The sequence below is a fragment of the Morone saxatilis genome, unplaced genomic scaffold, assembly GCF_004916995.1.
Source record: "Morone saxatilis isolate NCDOM2014 unplaced genomic scaffold, NCSU_SB_2.0 Contig22, whole genome shotgun sequence".
NCBI lineage: Eukaryota > Metazoa > Chordata > Actinopteri > Moronidae > Morone > Morone saxatilis.
Window position 1 is genome coordinate 12,311,178 of NW_023339785.1, and position 23,185 is coordinate 12,334,362.

A 23,185-nucleotide genomic window follows, 5' to 3' on the forward strand; every position below is an offset into this window, starting at 1 on the left:
ACTGAGCTAACCGGGCACCCTTACAGTCAGTTTATGTGTGTTTTGTGTGTTTTTGGAGTTGAGTCTGAAGGTGTCCTCTGCGTTGTTTCTTTAGGGCCAACGGTTTTAAGAAACAGACAGAAATCCTGCGGCAGAAACATGCTGAGTTTCTGGAGAAATACAAGAAGCCCAACGATGGAGAGGACAAGTAGGGGAGTCTCCAGCTGTGCTCAGTGACGATGGAGTTTGAACTGGTTGTGGAACTAGTTTTAGGATTTTAAAGTTTTTGTCTGTGTTTGTCCTCACTTGAAGACGCACAGGGGGGCACATGGGTGTGATGAAGGAGGGTTTCTTCTCCTCATACAAGTGTTTCTTCATGACCAAGCTTGAACTGTATCTCAGACTGGACTGGTCTGTTGCAGAATGTGTGAAGTGATGTGACAGAAGGATTCAGCTACTGCATGGGTTGGGTGATATGTTTAAACCTTAATTCACGGCTCTCAATCATTATTCGGAGGGAGACCTTTTTCACAGCAACAAACAACTGGCGAACAACTGGCGATGGACTCTGCCATTTGCGGATATATTTGTATAAGCCTTCACAAACCTCTCGTAGCCACAATGAACACTTTCTCTGCCTCAAATGAACTCACAGCAGAATGTTTTTTATTGTCCTCAGCCTCATTTCTGGCTCACAGATAACAGTGAGTTAATGTCAGATAAAGACAGGTGAGTTGATCAAGTGAAGATGACGAGTTTCCAGCCCAGACTTGTATTGATTAAAGTCATATGTTGGGTTGTCCACATTGTTCTCTCAGGTCTGATGAGCCTGTTTGGGGGGTGAATGAGGCGGCTGCAGTATAACAACTTAACTTAAGTCAAAAGTTTCAGTAATAACGGTTTTCCAACCAAAGTGTTCACAGTTGTGGATCTTACCTGCTCATTGCTTCATCTGTTGAGCCTCTGTGTTACTGTAGAAGTGCAAAGTTCCTCCGTTCAGTAGACGTGGAATCTATAAAAGATCAATATTAAGACTTGAAAAGAGTGACGCTGAGTATTTACTGAGACTATGAAAATGTGCAAATTACAGATGAAGTTCCCCCAGAGCCAACATTTACCATTTTGCCTCTCAGTTTTTAGATATTATAGATTGTTGTCATTGTTCCTGTATTGACTGCCTTACTTCTTTTCACAAAGGGATGTCGGACAGATTAAAAGAACAACTTTTTCTGATCAATCACTTCTTCCCGTTTGTCTCATCTCTCATTCACACGTGGTTTGGTTCTTGAAACAGACGTTGCGTTTTTGTTTATAGTTTTTATTTCTTACTATTTTTGATGAAAAACTGAGTTTTATTAACCTTTTATCAATGTTTCTACAGTGAAATTAGTTTCTACAGATAGAGTTAGCGAGACCTCCAGATGTAGGCCGTTGCCTTTTAATGAGCAACCACACAGATCAGTCAGTGCTGTTTTAATTAGATAATTATTTATCTGCCCTACTTCAGAATTCAGAAGTTTATTTTCCATTATCTCTGTGGTCAGACTTTGTGAACGTGAACTTCTCCATTAAACCTCTAATCTCATTTGGAGCAGCAGATGTGATTAACTGAAAACTGACTTTACAGATGCAGTAAATGTTTATTTGCATATTTACATTCACATGAAAACATCCAGGGAACACGACATTTGTTTGCTGGTGACATCATGGAAAAGAGGCTTCGTTTCTTTTTAAACAAATCCTCGTATGAGCTGACCTTTACTGTGAGTTACTGCCTCTTTCTGCCTCTTTCTGCCTCTTTCCTCCTGTCTTCTTGCGGCTCCTGTCCTGAGACTTCAGCGGGAGATAACGTATCGTAGCTCACAGACACCCTCACCCTCATGTGGCGTGTGAGTGCCCTGTCATAACCCAAACACATCGTAATGGCTGAGATTCTGGTGCACCAACGTACCTACACACACAGTCTGATGGAAGACAGGCCTCATATCAAAGGTAGTACGACAAAGGAAAGTCCTCTATGAAGACAGTTTTAATTGACTTATCTTTAGTTTAACGAGCTGCAGAGGAGAAGTGTCAAATCATGCCCTGAAATAAAACTCGGTGTGTCTGCGCTCTGATTTATTAAATGGGAAACGATGAATCATTAATAACAAATTGGCCCTCAGACTTTAACACACTTGGTTTATCATATTTTAATTTCTCAGTTAACTATATTTTCTATACATTTAAGATTAGACTTTACTTAAAAGGGCCACAAATTATAGGGCAAACAGCCTTTTTTTGACCGAGCAGGTGAAAACAATCAAATGTAATGAGGGCTGAATTCCATTTAGCTGCCAGACAGACACAAGGTTGTTGATTTATGGAGGAAGAAGTGCTCCGTTTAAACTGAGGTAAATATTTATTCATCATTCGTTCATGAGAAGCTTTACTCTCCGTATACATCATGTTGAGTTGTCTGTTTGGCTCCACACACAGTTCCTAATTAAAACAGCTTGATCATTCTGAATCCTTTTGCTCTGATTATGTATCCAATAATAAGTGCCATAACATTTAAGAACACTTCCAAGAGATGATTTAATATTAAGAGAATTTATTTGTGGATTATGAAGTTACAGGCTGCAGTTAAGTATTTTATCAATTATCAATTATTCTGATTATTTACTCAATTAATCGTTTTGGTCTTTGATTGTGAAAATAAGTAAAAATCCTGACCACAATCTTCACATAGTTTTTTTTAGTCCAACAGTCCAAAGATACTCAGTTCACTACTGTAATCCACTCCCTCTGCTGTATTATAGAGGAATAAGAGAACCAGTGAAGATTCAGGAGGAACCACTATCTCATTTTTGACTTTTTTTCTTAAACAGTTATAAAAACTTTTAGTTTTAAATTAGTAAATGAGATTAAAGGTGGTTTCAGCTGTCTGAATACATAAACCAGCAGTAGACGATGATCCCATGCAGATGGCTCAACTAAAAAAACACATTTCCAGAAATAATATGGAGAACATGACCTCAGTGACCTCCGTGGCAGCTACAGCCCTTCTCCCCACTTGCAAAGGGGCCCCTGGGGGTCCCCCCCGACCCCCCCACTTTGGGACCAGTAGACACGCTGCACCTGTATCCAGTGCGCCTGTCCTGTTCGGAAAAAGTTGGCAGCGCAATGGTTACGCTGCGTGCGTCTCAAGGGCAAAGGAAATGAGGAAACCGATCACAACAACTAATGAACACTGCCGCCTCTCCAGCAGCCTGTCTGCGGACGTGCTGCTCTGCCGGCTCCACTGTAGCTGCACTGCCGTGTCACCGGACGATGTTATTCCAGGCTCATTTATAAGACGATAAAATAAATAAATAAAAAGAAGAAACCGGGGAGATGCGCCTGGAGAGGAAACGTCACATTTTCAGACGGAGCTTCAGTGTGTGACCGAGCAGGGGAGTGGATCTGCGGCACCGTCCCTCTGCACGGCGGGCTGCAGCGGCGGGGCTTCACCGGATAAACGTCCTGTAGCTGGATGATGTGATTGTGTGGTTTTTTTTTTTTTTTAGTCATACAGGATTTTTATGATCGCACCACGTTTCAGCGGGAATCCGGATGATCCTCCAATCACGCCATCCCGGACCTCAGGACCGGTTTCACGGGATCAGGACCAGTAGACTGACGGTGCCCTGAAATATATGTAGGGAGGCATCACTCAAAGTTTAAACAAGTCCCAGTGACATTTAAGCGGATTTAAGGTTGTTCCCACGGCTAGATGTTAGATTATTAGGCCTTCTTGAGAATGGCATATGTTCTGTCTGTGTGTTAAAATGACTGGAGGGAGCGTTGTTTGAGACCCTCACTCATTATATTAATTACAGTTTTATGTTGGGAGTCCGGCTGTAGTTCAGACAATAACTGGAGCTCAGATGCAACAAGGTAAAGTTATTATTCCAACACTGAGGATGCCACCATGGGTGTCCTCTCAAGGAAGGGAGACCGGAGAGTGACAGCGGGTCTTCTGCGTCTTTAATCGGACCTTTGATCGGCGAAGGGAAAGCCGTAGCCGGACAAAGCACCTTCTTTTTTGTTCCTTTTTCTTTTTTTTTGGATTGGTCCAAAAATATTTTTTGCGTGCCCCTTGGACTCCTGCACAATGGGGATTATGCTTCAAGTTATTCTAGGAATGTTTCAATTCCTGCTGCTCACCAGAATACCGACTTCCCATGCCAAGGTATGTATGTATTTGACCTTAAGACTGCGTGTGTAAAGTGGTCAGCCTGCCATCAGCTATATGAGCTTATAGACATATATATACAACACACATATATATATGTCTATATGTGTGTATATATATATATATATATTTATATATATATATACACACACCACATATATATATGTTTATATGGTGTAGTATATATATATATATGTGTGTGTGTGTGTGGTGTGTGTATTATATATATTACTATATAGTATAGACATATATTTTATATATGTCTATATATAAAGTAATATCTCTTTGGATGGATTTGGTCTGGTGGAGAAACATGTGGGATGTTGTGGAAGTTATCCCCCGAGGTCAATGACACCTGTCACTGAAGGGCCAGTGATTCACTTAATGTCCCTGTATGAAGTTAATGGCTGTCTGTAGCTGTCTGTGGCCTGTCTTGCTGTCTGTGGCTGTTCTGTGGCTGTTGTAAGCTGTCCTGTGGCTGTTGTAGCTGTCTGTGGCTGTCTGTTGGGCTGTCTGTGCTGTCTGTGCTGTCTGTAAGCTGTCTGTGGCTGTCATGTGGCTGTCTGTGGCTTCTGTGGTTGTCTGTAGCTTTGTCTGTGGCTGTCTGTGGTTGTCTGTAGCTCTGGTAGCTGTCTGTGGCTGTCTGTGGCTGTCGTAGCTTCTGTGGCTGTCTGTCTGTCTGTGGCTGTCTGTAGCTGTCCTGTTGCTGTCTGTGGTTGTCTGTACTGTCTGTGGCTGTGGTAGCTGTCTGTAGCTTGTCCTGGTGTCTGTCCTGTCTGTCTGTGGCTGTCTGTAGCTGTCTGTGCTGTCTGTGGCTGTCTGTGTCTGTCTGTCTGCTCTGTGGTTGGTGCTGTACGTCTGTGGTTGTCTGTAGTTGTCTGCTGTCTGTCTGTGGTTGTCTGTCTGTCTGTGCCTGTCTGTAAGTGTCTGTGGCTGTCTGTGTCTGTCTGTCTGTCTGTGGTTGTCTGTCTGTGGTTGCTGTAGCTTGTCTGTGTCTGTCTGTCTGTCTGTGGTTGTCTGTAGCTGTCTGTAGCTGTCCTGGTGGTTGGTCTGTAGTTGGTCTGTGGCTGTCTGTGTCTGTCTGTCTGTGGTTTCTGTCTGTAGTTGTTGTGGCTGTCTGTGTCTGTCTTGTCTGTCTGTGGTTGTCTGTAGCGTCCTGTAGCTGTCTGTGGCTGTTCTGTAGCTGTCTGTGCTGTCCTGTCTGTCTGTGGTTGTCTGTAGCTGTCTGTGGCCTGTCTTTGTAGCTGTCTGTGGCTGTCTGTGGTTGTCTGTAGTGTCCTGTGGCTGTCTGTGTCTGTCTGTCTGTGCTGTCTGTGCTGTCTGTGTCTGGTCTGTCTGTCTGTCTGTCTGGTACTTGTCTGTAGCTGTCCTGGTCTGGTCTGTCTGTCTGTGGCTGTCTTAGCGTCTGTAGCTGTCTGTGGTTGGTCTGTAGTTTGTCTGTGGCTGTCTGTGCGTCTGTGTCTGTCTGTCTGTCCTGTGGCTGTTGTGGCTGTCCTGTAGCTGTCTGGGGGTTGTCTGTAGTTGTCCTGTGGTTGTCTGTGGTTGTCTGTGTCTGTCTGTGTCTGTTGTCTGTCTGGGCTGTCCTGTGGCTGTCTGTGTCTGTCTGTCTGTCTGTGGTTGTCTGTGGGCTGTCTGTAGCTGTCTGGGGTTGTCTGTAGCTGTCTGGGGTTGTCTGTAGTTGTCTGTGGCTGTCTGTGGTGTCTGGGTTGTCTGTAGCTGTCTGTAGTTGTCCTGTGGCTGTCTGTTCTGTCTTGTGGTTGTCTGTCTGTGGTGTTTATTGATGACTGTATAGAGACGTTGTGGTGTTCACTGTGTCCTCTCTCTAACGTTACATACTAACAGTTTATAATTATGCACTAACTCTCTGTAGTTGTAGGAAACCTCCTCCAGCATGGCACTAGCTCCTAAAGACCCGGTCCAATAGTCTTTTCTCTACTTACCTTTAGTTAAAAGGCTGCAGGACAACAGGACCACAAGTCAAATCATGAACAATCTTAAAATTAAAGGAATACTGCGTTATGTTTAGTAAATATGCTTACCCGCGTTGTTACCGGGAGTTTGATGAGAAGAAACGACGTTATCTTATTTTAGCATAAAGACATGAATACAACTCACTAATCCAGATGTTTTATCTCGTTTTAATCTGTTCAACAAACTAACAGTAACTGTTAAAACGACTCTGCTGGTTGCCTGGCAACGGGTCCGCGGCGAAATAGCCCGTATTAGCATATTAGCATATTAGCCCCCATAAAACGGTTATATTGTCGGTTTTACACCTAGTTTTCTGTAAGGTTGTGAAAAATAATATATAGAGTGTTAATTAGTGAGCTTCAGCAGCGGAGGGAGATTTTGTAACAGTGGGCAGAGCCAAGTCAGCTGTTTCCAGTTGTTCTGCTAAACTAAGCTAAGCTAAGCTAAGCTAAGCTAAGCGGCTACTGACTGGAAGTTAGCTCCTGTTTGCAGAACAACTTCTTCTCATCTAACTGTGTGCAAGAAAACTGTGTTTTCCCCAAAGTCTATTCCTTAAACTATTCCAAATCAATTCGAGGGGTCTTTCAATTAACTAAAGAGTTTGCTAAAAAGATAAAGCGACATGCTGGGAGATGATTTTCTACAACCTGACAACATAAAAGTTGTTATTAATGGGTTTTAATTGATATTTAAAGTGTTATTATACATTAGGAAATAAGCCATTAACCATTATTTTCATTATTGATTAATTTGTGGATTCTTCTTTCAATTAATAGATTAGTTCATCAGTCTGTAAAATATCTGAAAATGTTTCTAAAGACTAAGGGGAAGTCCAAAATATTTTTAATTGTTGGCAATTAATCTTCTGCAAACTGAGTAATAGATTAATCGACTAATCATTTCAGTTCTTAAGCCACAAATGAACTCTAATACATTAAAGACCTCACATTAGAAAATGGCAGAACATTTATCTTTTTGTTATTTAAAAACAGGGTTATTATAAGTTATCATTCATAAGAAATTATAAACTGATTGCACTGACATGACATATGGGCTCATTTTCCACACACACACACACACACACACACACAGAGTGGCAGGCACACATACATGGAGAGAGACCTGCATGTGCTGGTTTTTTATTTATGTCTGGAGACTTGTATCAGGAACAGGCAGTGCTCTGCAGCGGTGTGGGATCCAGCCCTGACTTCGTGCTGCTGTATACTGTGTGTTTTACTGATGCATCATCCTAGACACTACATGGCACACAGCAGCGTGTACCAAACGGCCTCCTCACCTGCTCACAGCTGCTGTCTCTCACCTGAGACTCTGCCCTCATGCTGTCTGCTTTTCTGACAGCTTATGTGAAAAAGGGGTCATCCTTTTCCTCCTGTAGTGATGACGCTCAGTGTGGAGGAGATGGTGTGTAGCTGTAGGGCATACACACAGACACACACACACACACTTGGCCCATCTGTACAGTGTGCTCTGGGAGTGGCTGGGAGTTAGACGTGTTAGACAGTATACAGACATCAATACCAGTGCAGATGGCACTGGGATGGGACTCAGGAGTGTGTGTGTGTGTGCCAGCTCCCTTCAGCTATGGCTGCCAAAAAGGAGGTAATCTTATCCTCGTCACAAAGACTGATACAGAAAAGACACACTTACTGAAGCTACCAGTCACAAAATGGCTTCAGTCCCAGCTTAACTCAGAATCAGTGGGGGGGTAGAAAGGGGGTGGAGCAGTTACAAGGGGGGGCAACTGGACAAAGTCTACATTCCCTTACAAGTGGCCTTGGTCACACACACACACACACACACACACACACACACACACATAGGTCCATTAATGGCAGTGTGTGTGTTACAGAGCTATAAAATTGAGTTTCTCTTTCTGTGTGTTTTTTTAGCCATGTAATAAGTGTTCAGATCCTTTATTTAGGCAAAATTACCAATACATTATGTAAAAATACTAGTATTATCAGCTAGATATACCAAAAGTTTTCAAAATAAAAGCACCTGTTCTGCAGTAAAATGTCCCCTGTGACTGATATATTATCATATACGACAATATTTGATCATTAATCACTGATCAGTGTGTAAGCAGCATTTTTGCAGTTGTAGCTGGTCAAGGTGGAGCTACGTTCTGTAGTTTAGGTAGTTTAGTCCAGTGGTTCCCAACCCATCCTGAGATAATATTGGCAGAGGAAAGAAGACAAAACAAAAAACATCAAATATTTTTGGACTTTTCTGAACTATGTGTTCATTTAGCCTCTTTGGGCCTCAAACAGTTTATCAATAAAACTGTCTGGAGTTTAGACGAGACATCTCTCTTTGGTGTAACTGCTGCTAACAAATCATCTGAAACATGACAAGGGGCCCAGATTATTACTGCTTTTATCTTTAAAGGGTCACAAGCTAAAAGGTTTGTAATCACTGTTTTAATATTTAACAATACAAAGTATTTTATGAAGTTATTATATGTTAATGGTAAATCTTAATCTGAATGAGTAACCGCAGCTGTAAAATAATTGTAGTGAAGTAAATACTAATTTGCCTCTAAAATGAAGTCGAGTAGAAGTTTAAAATATGAAGTACTTTAATACTGTAACTACTATGTACTTAGTTACTTTCCACCACTGTTGTTTTTCCCTCACACATGTGACTTTAGGAAACTGTATGTGAGAGTAAACTGCACACACACAACATGAGCAAGAGGTCAATAAAATACTGGATTCAGAACAAACGTCAGAACAAACAATCTGTACCAGAAAACAACGCAGCAGGTGGTCTAATTTATATTTTATATAAATTAATAATAATAATAATATTTCAACTCCCAGCTGCACACTGACTCTAACAGTCCATTGTTGAGAAATCCAGTGGCAGATACTCTCTCTCTATCTACCTCTGCGGAGCTACTGAAAGTGTTTCAAACACCATAATCAGGTGATAGACTTGAGGGCAAAGGTAGCAGGTACAACCCGTTCAGAAACATAGAGATATTTTCAGTGCTCAAATGGACCAATGGACTCCATCCGCACAGGAAATATTTCATAATATTAAAGGAGGATGTTTGATTTAGCTTAGTCATACTACTGTAGGCATGCTCTTACACTCTTGCATGTTTATCAAAGTTCAGAGTTTTCACTTTCCTCCTGTCATTTATCACAATGAATTATTGAGCTTTTCATGTTCAGATCCCAGGTGTGAAATATTGTGGTATTCATTAACAGGAAATACTTGTCTGATCTGTTGATATCCAGCAGCAGCTTTTTACAACAATGTTAAACAGGAGGGTGCAGGCAGTCGCTCAATAGTTAGATTACACTATCGAACACATTTGTAACATCAATATTACTTAATTTAATGACTATCATAATATAATAATTAAAACGAATGCTTTGTAGCATGTGAGGGGAGTATGTACTTCATGTGTTTACGACCATTGCTCTGTTTCTAATGCAACCTTTTTTGACTAAACGTTTATTTTTCATGCTCTTATTGGCAAACAAAGGTTATATTTTGATATCATCTAAAAACATTTGGTGGAACATAAACTCAGATACATTCAGGCTTTTAGTTAGATTTTTGCAGGAAAGTTTTTAGGTTTAAATGATTATATATTGCAGAAATCTATTGTAGAAAGCATTTACAATATATAATATATATATATGAGGATAGTTTAGGGATATAAAGTAGTTTTTTCTTTGATTATAACATAGCAAAGTACTAATTAACCCAGGTTTTGCTACCACTCGTCATGACTCTAAAGCACAATGCTGAGTTCTATCTAACAGGTCAGCTTGACCCAGAAACCCTAAACTTATTGAAACAGAGCTTTTCACATTAACTTTTTCATTACTTCCTCCAGCTTGCTCACTGGCGGCCAGCAGACTCCCCAAAATCCAGGGAAGGTCGAGAAGGTATGTTCCCTGTTCATACAGCGAGTCCTGCACTACTTCACAGAGCTGATAAACAAAATCATGATCTGTGTCTGTCCACCAGTGCGGCGGTGGTTGGAGGTTTATTCGCGGAGTGGCTGTGAGCCTCGGGACACTCTGGTGGAGGTCTGGAGGGAGTTGCCAGGGGAGACACACCATCTCTTTGTCCCGTCTTGCGTGTCGCTGAGGCGATGTGGTGGCTGCTGTGCTGACGAGGCCCTGGAGTGCGTTCCCTCGCTCACACACACACTCACCATGGAGGTAAACGCACAAATTAAACCCGTACCTGCTTCAGTGTAGAACAGGATTAATGAAAACTCTGAGAGGATGTTTAACATGATTCTTTTCTGATCTGTGCGCAGCTGATGAGAACCTCCTTCATGAAACATGAGCTCATTGAGCTGCCCTTCATCGAGCACAGCCAGTGTGAATGCAGGTAATAAAGCTCAGAGCTGTATGATATACCTGTTGTCTATTGACCTCATTGCACCTTTACACTGACACCATCTGTTTTATCTGTGTGCAGATTAAAAGAACAATTTCAGCCAGTAGCCACTACAAGGTAACATTTGTTTAATCTATCCTTATCTTTTATGTTTCATTGTGTGTGAGTGAGCTGCTGTTGTGAAATCTCATGTTCCTTCGTCTCTAATGACTTTATAAAACCCTCTCTGTTTAGTCAAGCCTAATGATGCTCTTATAATTCTGCTGATGAGGAGGTAGTCAGGAGAGTCAAAAACAACCAAAGGATCCAGAAGTGACTTTGAAAAGAGGTTACATTTAGTGTCAGCTACTTGTTCTCATATTCATTATCTGAGCCCTGCAGGCTTTCATTGATTTCAAACATCTTGTCCAGCCCATGTCTCACTACTAAATGCAAGAAATTACCCAGTTCACATCATCACACATTACTGATGTGTTGTCAGTCCATGAAACAAGTCAGTGTTTTCTTTCCAGATTTAATTATGATTGAACATAGTGAAGAATTGACACACTCACCCTTGTTTGACTGGTGCATTTAAACAGCAAAAGTCCAATAAAAAATAGGACACTAATTGTAATTAGGCTGTTAATACAACATCACATCATAGAGTTTCTCAAACAGTGGCTTGTTGCAACTGAATTATCCCACAACACAAATGCAACTTTTTTGCCTTCATGACATAGTTTAAAACTGTAGGAAACATGAATTGTTCACTGTAATTGTTTATCTATTTATGGCAAACAAGTTTGAAATGAAGTTGACTGTAGGTCAATATACATGTTGTATATGTTCAGGTGGTAGACACTGTGCTGTTCAGGTTTGTTGAAGGACCAACAGCTACTGTGAAAGGAACATTTTTGTTTGTGTACTTCATACTGGCAGGTCCAACCAGACAATCATATGATTGCATCTTTAATGTTTATGTCCCCGTGCTTCCTGTTAGGATGTGAACATAAATAAAGAATTCCAATGTATGTGTGTGTACAACTCTATTTTTTTTTACCCTGTTTGGGATTCATGTGTCCATATGAGTGTGTTTGGTTTTTCACTCTGTATGTGTCTACATGTGTACATTCTCTATGTTTTAGTATACATTTGTGTGAAAGTCTTTGCGTGTGTGTGTGTGTGTGAATATTTGTTTCTGTGTGTTTATGTGTGTGTGCCCCACAGTGAGTTAGCATCTGTGTGACTCTCTCCCAGCATCCCCTGGGACGGCCCGCATCCTGTTGTCACCATAGTGATGATTTTATCTCCCCTGCCATGTGCTCTCTCACAGACTGACGGAGCAGTGTCACGCATCCATGATAGTAAATTAGAGCTCCAAAGACAACAAGAGCAGCACACTCTGTTAATAATGTCAGAGCTAAGCTGGTTAACACTGTGCCCATGATTTGATATAGTTTGATAGAGTTTGCAGCAGATGGGATTAGAACAGAGAGATAGGGAGGTTAAACCAGGAAAGCCAAAGAGTAAAGCAGAGGGCAGATGCACTTTGAGAGCACCAGCATATATCAAGGTAAATAGATTGTGCTCAATAAAGGCTGGCCACTCAAAATGATAAAGAGGATAGAGATCAGCGTACTATAGTGGACAGAGCTTGGCAATCTACAGACAGTGTGGACGTGGCCCACAAATGCAAAGCAAATAATGTTTCCAGAGCAGTGACATTTTCTGCATGTTTTTGGGGTGTGTCTCTCTCTCCTGATAGCCTACACTGATGACACTGTTTTTCCTTCTTCGTTGATTTCTGTTTATTTCAGGAAATGTGATTAAACAGTAATTGACAATTATTGGAGCCTTCTGGTCAGCGGCCTGTCCTACACAGTGCTGGAAGAAGTATTCAGATGTTTTACCTGAGTAAAAGTAGCAGTACCACCAAAACCATACTTTTAATAACTTTTAACCCAAGCTCTCAGATGAATGTAGTGGATCAGAAGTAAAGTAGCATGAAACTAAAATACCTCAGTACCTCAGGACTGTACTTGATCAATATATGAATGTACTTAGTTAACTTCTGGTCCTAAAGCCTTTAAAATACCCACTACAATTGGATCTCTGATACTTTAAAAGACAATCTCCCTAATGTTTTAACTAATATTAATAACTATATCATATGAGAAAAATGTTGAACCTGTATTTCTGTATGATATCATAGGACAAATGACAAATGATTTTAAATTATTGTATTGAGGTTAAAAATTAAATACAATGTCCATTATGTGAAACTCACTTGAAAAACACTCTGCTGACTCTACTGTGAGCTTCCTGTTTTGAAAAGGAGATTTATTGTGTTTTTTGGAGGCTTAAATGTTTATATTAGTGCATTATTTTAAAGCTAAGCAATCTGTGAAAACAACATTTTGAGATGAAATATACTGGGAATATGTTGGGACTTGGGCTGAGTATTGTTTGACATTTTCGGATAACTTAGTGCAAATGTGAAACCTGATATCAACTTGTGTTTCTACCAAACCATTTTGATTTCAAATGAAAGAAGCCAACCTCATTTTCAGAAGAAATTATCCAGAACTTTGCCTGGATAGAGAACAGACTAAAATTGGCAAAATTATGATTTAAATCAGAAACTGTCAGATCAAAGAACAAGTAAAGAAATACAAACTTTCAGCTGGAACATTTGGTTCATCTAAGAATACATTCATATTTATAAATCCTGTGATACATTGCATTTGATAATTGTTATGCAGTTATCTATGTATATTATATCTGTCCCTACCAAATAAATATAAAAAGAAATGGTTAATGTGTGTGACATTTTGTGTGTCTGATATCCACAGACCCTCTCTGAAGCCAACAAGAAATGACAAGAAAAAGGAGAGAGGAAAGTCCAGACAGAAGACAACTGGAGCCATCGGAGCTGCGTATGTTGATTATTCAGTACACACATTTGATTTTTAAATTGTTATAACCTCTAAGTTGACGTCAGCATCAGTGTGAATGTTTGTATTAGAAAAAAAATAGGTTATCTGGTCTACATTATTACTGAAGGACTATTTGTTTTACAGCCACAACAGTCAAGGTCTCGCACACACACACACACACACACACGTCTACACACACACACACACACACGGGAAATCAGGCTCACTCCTGGGATTCACCTCTGTGCTTCACCAAACACAAAAGACTAGTAAGCCTAATAAAAGCAACAATAGAGTATGTAGCAACTATTCATTCAGTTTTATGACATTTATATATTACATCATTTACGGCTCAGACTGTGAAGAAGGTCAGATAGAAATATTCAAGGACAAAAACAACTTTTAACTATTAACCTGTTAGTGATCTGTAAGTGAGTTTAGGGCATGTGTGTCTTTCTGCTACATGTACCGTGATTCAGTCCTGAGTGGGGAAGGATAACAGAGATAGCACTCTTTTCCTCACCACTCTTTTCTTCATCTGCTTCCCCTTCACTTTGCTGTCAGTCATTTCCGGCCTCCGGGGGCCAGAGGTGGCTCGGTTTGGGTGTGATGTCCCTCAGCACCCATCCATCACTCAGAACAGGCTTTATTCAGACTCTGGCAGGGGTGAAATCTGTGTAATTTGCTCCCAAATGCCACCCCTTCTGTCCATGCCAGCGGCAGGCGTGGTCATCGGGAACTGAACAAAGATGGCCCCTCTCTGCCTCATTAAGTAACTTCATTAAGACTGCCAGACTCCCGAGAAAACGGAGGCCGGACCAGCTCCAGTTAATGGACCAGCTGACGTGGAGAACTTTCTCAGACTGAGAAAGTACAGAGCGTCTAGAGGAGAAACTGTAGCCTATAGCCATGGTAACGGACAGAAAGACAGACCGACAGAAAGAGCAGCAAGTTTGTTAGCAGCTAAGGAAACAGTATCCCACATTAGTCACACATCTCCCCACACTGCATTGAGTGGGTTTGTTTCAGATTGGCACTGTGCATTTTTAAACAAGCCCTGCATTTAATTTTTCAAGACGTGGTTTGGGATCAATGGCAAAATAGTTAAATCTCTTAGAGCCTGTATTGATCCCATAGTTGGCTTCAGCTGTGTCAAAGTTAGTCTGTCGGTCCAGACTGAAATATCACAACTGTTGGATGTTGATCCCCCGACCTTTCCTGTAGCACCACCGTAAGATGGACGTTTGTGGTTTTTAAATGAAGCATTTTAATAATTATTGAAAGGTTTGTCATTAAATTTAGTGAGATGTTCATGTCCCCATAGGATCAATTCAAAACTTTGGTGATCTCATAACTTTTCATCTAGCGCCATCAACAGGTCAAATCTTTAATTTGGTTTATTCCAAAACTAATTAATTCCCATCAGCCACTGCTCTACATTAGCATCCTAACATGCTAAACTAACAGGGTGAACATTAGTATTCTCATTGTGAGCATATTAGCATGCTGATGTTAACATTTAGCTAACAGCCTCACAGGGCGGCTCACACGGCTGTAGACTCTCAAGTAACTTTGCTGTTCCTACACCCCTGTTCCATCCAGGACCCATGCTCCCCCAACTCTTCATCTCCCATCCTCTCCTCCTCCTCCTCCTCCTCCATCACCTCCTCCCACTAGCATCTCCCCCTCTCCCTCTCCGTCACCATCTCCAAGTCCTCATTGCCGCCCCTGCCGAGGGAGAAAGTGGGCACTGGATGCGACGTCTTGTCAGTGCCTCTGCACCATCAGAGCTGAGAGCTGCAGTCGGAAAAACCGGAGGCTCAACCCTCACCGCTGCAGGTCAGTCCACACACAACATACCAATAATGCAACTAAAACACAACTGTACACAGACAGTCGTTGAAAGTATTGGGAATACAACTCAAATTAAATAATTTATGAATCTAAATCAGGATTCATTTTTGCAATTGTAACTTTAGAGAAATGTATTCAGTGAAGCACCTTTAGCTGAACCAGGCTCTGCCTAATACACACTGTGTAAGACACTGAACACCAAATTGATGGAAAGAAGTATATGACCGTGGACAATTACAACTGTAGAATCGATCATACGTGTGAGAATCAGCTCGGTGTCTGTTGCGCTGAAACATTCCTCTCTTTATTGTTTGTTCCAGGTGTGATGCCATCAGGACTTGATGTGTCCGCCCACTTTCTTTTCACATCCTTGTTGCCACCAATCCCTGCTGATTCATCGCCCACTCTCAGCATCAGTGCCATGGAACATACAGGCGCTTGGACATCCATTACCTCAGACTGAAGGAAATATTAGCGCACACAAAAACCCGTAGCAGCGCCCTAGTTTGTGTGTGTGTGTGCGTGCAGCCAAACATCATCCCACCTCCTCGCTTCTGTCAGTCCAAATGTACATGTGTGTACAGACATGTAGAGTCACAAAACCCATCCCATGAGTGGAGGGATGAAATTGCAGCATGATGGCAACTTAAACGAGAGATGTCGAAGTGAATTTCAAACAAACTCTTTCTTGGTGGACACAGTCACACAGTTTAAAAGTGCCCCGGCTCTGCTGTGGTTTGGAGGTTGGACTGCAGTTTGAATACAAGAAAGCAGTGGAAACACAAATGATCATACTATACAAAAGCAGTGGATGGAAGTGGATCGGTCTTATGCAGGTGTCCTACGTGGAAGTTTTTTTTTTTTTTCGTAGTCAAACTGCACATTGAGACAGATTCTAGAGTGAAGTCAAGGCCCTTTTGTGTGCTGAGGATTTGAAAAACAACTGCAACAGATTATAGATGAACACATCTACACTCAGACATACCAGAAGCACATAGGACATGCATATGAACTGGCACCCCAGTGTGCGTGGACCTATAATTGAGCTGAATGCTGGGATGGAGTGTATCTGTGTGGTCTCGCCACTGAAAGACCCAGATGGGTTATCCCTGCAGCCGTTCTCTCTCATTCAAAGCGTATGACCACGGGCTGGCTCTCCAAGCCGCTTTCCAGCATTTGTTTAATTTGGGCCTTTTGTCTCCATCTTTCCTCGGCTCCTCGATTGAAAGCAGCCGCTTTGCCTCTCTTTTAGGCAGTGAGGAGAATGACAATAATGAGGCCTGGCGGCTGTCCACTGCTTCACACACAAACATTCACACTTATAATACCAGGAACACAGACGACACTGCAGATGCAGACACACACACAGTCACTCACACTCTGTGCTATAGCAGACACACATACATGATACACACACAATGTGAAATGAATGCAGGTAGCCATAAGCTTATGTTTGTGCCACACCAAGTGTGCAAATATATGTCAGTTGTTTAAATTTGCAATTTACTGCAAAGTCTTCATTTAATATTGTATTATATGCCTCTGTTTTATATTTTATTATAATTATGTCAAGTTGATTGAAAAGATATTCTATATTGCAGGATGTGTCTTTGTTTTGTTTCTGTTCATCTTTAATCCGTCTGCACAAAGAGTCACGCTGGGTGGCCGGCTACATACACACGCTGCATCTAAACCGATACTCAAATGTATTGAATTTAAACAGAGACGGTTCACACAGGCTACAGATGGGAGACTATATACATTATAATGTGTAATTCAAACAATCAGTGGGGCAGTGTTGTCCGCAGCACACAGAAACCAAGCAAATAGCTGTTCCCAGTGCAGTGAAAGGAAAACATGGCTGTTTTTGTTGCGTGTTAGAGCTGGGATGGAAAGAGTATTATTCATTTGGAACATAACTTGTTTATATTCTGACTGAATCTCACGGTTTAACTCTATGTTAGTTCACGACTACTTGGCTCCTGGGTGGGAACAGGGATTGGAACTGCGACTGTTTCAGAAAGAATGAGGTCTTGAGCAGCTTGTCAGTCAGCGTGGCAGACTGCAGCCGGAGCCCAGGAGGCATAATGGCGGGTCATGGAGTTTAAACCTATTTTTGATTCATTCAGACCCTTTGTCCTGTGCTCAGTTTTACCAGTGACTTCCTAGCTTCAACAGTAGCTTTTAAACTCCAGCATTCATGTTTGTAGTCTCCCTGAAGTCCAGAGTCTGAATTATTTGTGTGTCAGCCTCGAGCAAAAGAACTTTGTTTTAGTAGCTGGTGTGATAAGCTCTGTATTTATACTCTCTTGAGATGAAATTGTTTTTTTCCACGCTCGAGTCCATTGTTCAGTGTTTATTACTGTCAATCAATGCTTCAATCACTACCTCTATATCATAACATATTAATGACCAAGTATTAGAGCATTGTTGTTACTCTCTCTGTGTTATTTCAGACCTTTTATGATAATGATGTTGTTTTTTTATTTACATTTAGCAATAAGCATAGTCTCCAGTGTAGAGATGTGCAGCTGCAGCAGATCTGTAGTAATTATCACTGGTTTAGACAAACTTATAGGAGTTTTCTATGTGCGTTTTAGTAATCTGAAGGGAAGCATTTTTCATATGAGGAGCACTGAACTGGTCCTCTGAGTACAGACCTGGACACTGTGTGATAATGTGGAACAGGAGATGGTTTCTCAAAGTGTTTGTTGCTTCAAAGTACTGGCAATTTTTGGCTTTAAAGAAATAGTTTGACACTATGAGAAATACGCTTCTGCAATTTGCAAGTTAGATGAAAAGATTGATACAGCGCACAGTACATATGAAGCTGGAGCATAAACACTGGAAACAGGAGGAAACAGCTAGTGATTGTCGGAAGGTAAAAAATAAGTCAATGTTTATAGATGCACCTAAAAAACTCACTAGTTAATCTCTTTTATTTAATATATATAAATATATATATATTGTGAAAAAGTTGAGGTTTTGTGCCAAACTATGAACATGCAACCAGCAGAAACTGTGGGAAGTCACTGCTTTTAGCTAAAATATAGTCCACATAAACAGCAAATTATCAATTTTACCCTTTAGAGGCGCTAATATAAAATTTTGATACTTTTAGACAGAGCTAACCTAACTGTTTCACCCCGCTTCCAGTCTTTATGCTAAGCTAAGCTAACTGGCAGCTTCTTTTCATCTAACTCTCAGTAAGAAAGCGTATTTACCAAATTTTTAATTTTCTGTAAATATGAATTTTAAAAATTATTGCAGCTATTTGTGCTCATGCAATTATAGTTTCTTTCTTCTTTCTTATAGACTTCATTTCTTGATCATTTTGGGAACAAGCAAACAAATGTTTTGGTAAGCCTAAAAATCCCTGAACCCCAATACAGATTGCACTTGCACATACTGTACATTAGTCCACTGGAAAAAAAGAAATTTAGTTGAAGGCAGAACTGAAGGAGCAAATGGACTCAGATCGAAAAAGCTCCACTCATGCAGACATGTATGACTTATTATCAAGGACATTCCACCTAAAAGAGTTGTGGTGCTGGTATCACTTTTTGAGGGCTTATGGGGCTTCAGTTGTTATTTCTTGTGACCAAATTAGTTTTTAATTTTAGCAACAAGTCCATCGGAAAGCATTAGTTTCATTTCAACATCACAACTCTTTAAGATATACAGCTTGGACATATTAATATCCTATTCAAATGTCCTGATCTGTGTCAGTATCAAACATCAGTGTGCTTTGTATGTACACAGTCTACATTGTACTGTAAAGGTAGCCCTGTTCTAGCCTCCAGTGTCTTAGCCTATAGAGACCCCTTACTAAACTATATAACATTTTATAATCACTAATATCCAGCCGTGACCTTGTGTATGACGTAGTGCATACTTTAGAGATGTATTTGTAACTTCATTTTAGCTGTACTTTGCAATGAATCTCTTCTCTGCAAATACATTGTACTACTGTAGCCTCTGTATAAAGAAAAAACCTACACTCTTTTTTTGCTGCTACACCATTTGTGCCCTATTATGATGTCTTTGTAGAAAACAATGCAGTTTTATGTTGTATTAGTATATAAATGCCAATTAATCGATTCAATGTCCACATAAAAGTGTATACTGCATCGTCAAATATATTGAAAATGATACCAGGATACAACCATGATGTTACAGAAGTTATTAAAGGAAATGTCTTATTTTTCATATATAAACCTGTCGTTTTCTTCCTGTCACTGTTTATCCACGCTGCTGTCCCCGGCGAACATCCCTCTGCTTTGACCTCATCTCTTTGTTTTAATCTCTCCTTTTGACGGTAATGAAAGGTAAACAGCCACTTTAGATTACAGTGACACCCTGGGAGTTGGGTACAGAGTAAGCGTGTGTGTGATGTGAGGTGGTGTTATGAGACATAATATTGTTCCGTGTCCTCCTCTCATTTGTACTGCTGAGTCAGAAGCTGCCAGAGTACAAAGGTGTGCAGCCCCACGCAGTGTGACGGAAAATTACGAAGTTCATTTACTCAAGTACAGTTAGGAGGTACTTGTACTGAGTATTTCCAGTTTATGATACTTTATACTTTTACTCCACAGAGGTGGGAAGTAACAAAGTACAAATACTTAGCTACTTAAGTAGTTTTTTCAGGTAACTTTACATGAGTATTAGTAACTTTTTAATTTACACCATCCATTTTTTGACAAACCTTCCCAAAATCAACAAGAGAGAGAGAGTTGAATCAGTAATTCTACTTTTCCAGTCTTTTTTTCCACAAATATCTGTACTTCTATTTGAATGTGTGTCCTTTTACCACCTCAGCTACTCAGATAAACCTCAGAGGCAAATATTGTACTTTTTAATTTATTTTAGAGCTAGGTTACTTGTTACTTTGTGACCAGTTCAACTTTACTATAGCTTTAAAATTATCTTGTATGGCTCCCGGGTACCAAGGCTGAGGCCTTGCTGCAGCAGCCATCAAATTCAACTTGTGGTCCTTTGCTGCATGTTTTCCCACCTCTCTCTCCCCCCTTAGCTGTCCATCTTTCAAGCTGTCCTGTCTAATGAAGGGAAACAAAGACAAACCATCAGCCAAGACAACATAGATAAGACCCTTAAGGTAACGTGCATCAACAGCACCAGCAATGACCCCATCCGACTGGAAGGAGCAGAGCCAGAAGACGTCCACACCTGAGATGGAGGGACAGACGCAGACAGTCAAACCCAAAGTGGGAAGGCTATTTGTTACACTATTGTTACACCCATCTGCAACTCAAAGGAAATATGTAAACACTAAACTCCAGATATTCAGCACCAGTTATAAATCAGTGCAGCTTTACAGTTCAGAATCGTGGAGAAACCCAATCAATACAAACCAGACACCAAGATGAGGAGAAGGAAGTGGGTTAGATTGCACACACCCAAACAAAACCAGACAGGCTCGAACATGGAACTCACAAGGGAACAAAAAAGGAGGAAAACCCAGAAACAGCTGGAGGATGTCAAAAGACACAGAGGCAAAAGAACTAAAGTACACTTGGACAGAGGTGGCGAGGGCGGCCCAGGACCGGGGGCGATGGAGGCGAGTTGTGAATGTCCTGTGCTCCATTAGGAGAGAACGAGTTTAAGTCATGTAAATCAAGGGCTAAAAACCAACTCACATAAAATGATATACTGCAAGAGACAGAATTACATTAAAGAGAACATTCAGCCATTATCAATAACAATACCACTATCATCACTCACACATATAATATAATGCTTCCCTGTGGATTAAACTACCCGACTGTGTGTACAATAGTTCAGCCAGCTACATCAGTAATAGTAATAATACAGCTATATATTATATAATGATTTAACACTTGCTGGAGCCATTCTGCTGCATCACGATTATGTTTAGTATATTTTGATGATAATAAAGCTGTAGTATATTATATTACTTCTTTTACTTAAAGTGAAAACACATTATTTTTTTAAAAGACAAACTAACCAATTCTTCCTTTTACTAATTAAACATTTAATTCAGTAAAAAAAAAAGGAACCTTGCTCAGTTTGATACAGGGGAAGATCTAGAGAAATATTCATGGGGTGGCAAAAGGGTGGGATGGAGACTTTAAGGGGTGGGTTAGGGCAAACACATGCTTAGAAAATCCAAATTAAGATATTTTAACTCAAAAACATAACATTATTATCTATTATTATGACTAAAACATTAAATAGAAATATCTAAAAGTGGTATTAAAAGTGTAACTGAGCTGATGACCCTGCTCTGCCTGTGCTACTGTTACAGTATGTTTACCCCAGTCTGTCAGCTGAGGCTAAGTGGACGCTGTTCAACAAAAGTACAGTTTGTATTTGTGTGTTGTTTTCAAATGAGGGAGCCTGAGAGAGGAGATACTGTCTGTGTATTGTGTGCACATACAGTACCTGTCTGCACTGGTACTGCTGAGCACTATGCCTTTTATAATGATGATGATGATGATGATGATGATGATGATGATGATGATGAAAATTGTTGGCAATATGATGTCGAGTCCCCAATTATCTCCTTACATTACAGAGCAGACTTTAGACCAAAAGAATGGTAATAAGTTAATGATTATATCACAGTTACTGGCTGTAAATTGATAAGCTTGCATGACAGTATTATCGATGGCCATCATCACTCTCTACAAAGTGTGAAGGAGAGAGGAGAGGATGGAAGAGGAGAGGAGATAAATTCTGTTGCCAACTTATCTGTCTGGAAGGGCATTATGCCAGTACTAAATATAGCTGCAAGATTAGGGAGACAGAGAGAGGGAGACAGAAAGAAAAGGACAGAGTGCGTCATCTCAATACAGAGAAAATGCTCCAAAATCTGCTTTCTCAAAGCTCTGCACTCGTCAGAAACCCCCAAAACTGCGTCATCATAGCGGTGAATAATGAAGAGGCAGAAACGCTGTAATTGCTCACACGTACATGTGGCTCTTCAGCTGTTTCTCTGTACATTTTCACTTCTTATGTGTATTTTCAACCAGTAGCTCACTGCATCCCTCACTTCATCCATCACCCCCTGTCTCTCTCAGTCTTTGCACTTGTATCAGGACTTCCTGTATTTTTCCACCTTGCTTTCTCTGCATTCAGAGTCGTGTTTTTCTAATAACTCCAGCCATGGTTTCCTCCCTGCTTTTGTAGCAGCAGCTGTGTTGAAGCAGGTACTGGACGCTATCTGGCCTGTAAGTGTGTTTTGTTAGATGGTATCAGCACTCCTGTGTGTGTGTGTGTGCATGCGTTGTGTGTGTGGTGTGGTTGTGAGAAGAGACGGACGGATGTAAGAGAGGAATGACGCCCCAGAGAAGCCGCAAGAGAAGAGAGAGAGAGACAGAGATTAACAACTGAGAGAGAAAGAGAGAGATTCAGTTCAATATGTGCAGTGTAAAGAAAAGTCATGCGTGTTTGCTGGATTCTGTTAAACTGACAGGAAAGTGAGTGTTTTTTAATGTCTCTTGGGAATACAAAGAACCTTTTTTTTATTTTACAGACCAAACAAACGGCGTTATCTCCAACAGAAACATGGATCCACAGGCCTCATCTGTCCCAGTCCACTGAAGGACATCAACCTCGATAAAAGATTTACAGTTCTTGTTACTACATGGGAAACTGGGTCTGCGATATTAACGGGTTGAGAATCCAGTGCAAACATGACAGCCAAATTCAAATGTTTTGCTCTGTTAGCTGTAGTTGTGTCCAGTTTTGCAGAAGCTGGTTGCACAGTGTTTATAATATAAGTGTAATAACTCAGAATGTAAAAAAAACACTAACATATACTGCTACATGACCTAAAACTAATTATTAACAAGAGTCTAAAGCCATTCCACATGTA

General features: G+C 40.7%; 2 protein-coding genes across 2 annotated transcripts in view; both read left to right on the forward strand.

Moving 5' to 3' along the window:
- Nucleotides 1-1,219, forward strand: part of dnajc4 (DnaJ (Hsp40) homolog, subfamily C, member 4) — a 4,197-nt gene extending 2,978 nt beyond the window's left edge. The window contains exon 8 of the mRNA XM_035669052.1: nucleotides 95-1,219. Coding sequence (XP_035524945.1) covers nucleotides 95-191 — 97 coding nt within the window. The 3' untranslated portion in view covers nucleotides 192-1,219. The remainder of the gene's footprint in view (nucleotides 1-94) is intronic.
- Nucleotides 1,220-2,531: 1,312 nt separating this feature from the next.
- On the forward strand, nucleotides 2,532-19,518 carry vegfba (vascular endothelial growth factor Ba). The gene is made up of 8 exons (XM_035669051.1): nucleotides 2,532-4,192; nucleotides 10,041-10,092; nucleotides 10,175-10,371; nucleotides 10,473-10,546; nucleotides 10,637-10,672; nucleotides 13,390-13,473; nucleotides 15,076-15,312; nucleotides 15,648-19,518. Exons 1-8 carry the CDS (start codon nucleotides 4,115-4,117, stop codon nucleotides 15,667-15,669), a joined length of 780 nt encoding a protein of 259 aa, XP_035524944.1. The 5' UTR covers nucleotides 2,532-4,114; the 3' UTR covers nucleotides 15,670-19,518.
- Nucleotides 19,519-23,185: the final 3,667 nt, after the last annotated feature.

Bases quoted from the DNA above. Each gene is read 5' to 3' on its own strand.
- vegfba (XM_035669051.1), top strand. From the start codon at position 4,115: ATGGGGATTATGCTTCAAGTTATTCTAGGAATGTTTCAATTCCTGCTG. The intron at 10,547-10,636 runs GTAATAAAGCTC...ATCTGTGTGCAG, and splicing joins CACAGCCAGTGTGAATGCAG to ATTAAAAGAACAATTTCAGC. The intron at 10,673-13,389 runs GTAACATTTGTT...TGATATCCACAG, and splicing joins CAGCCAGTAGCCACTACAAG to ACCCTCTCTGAAGCCAACAA.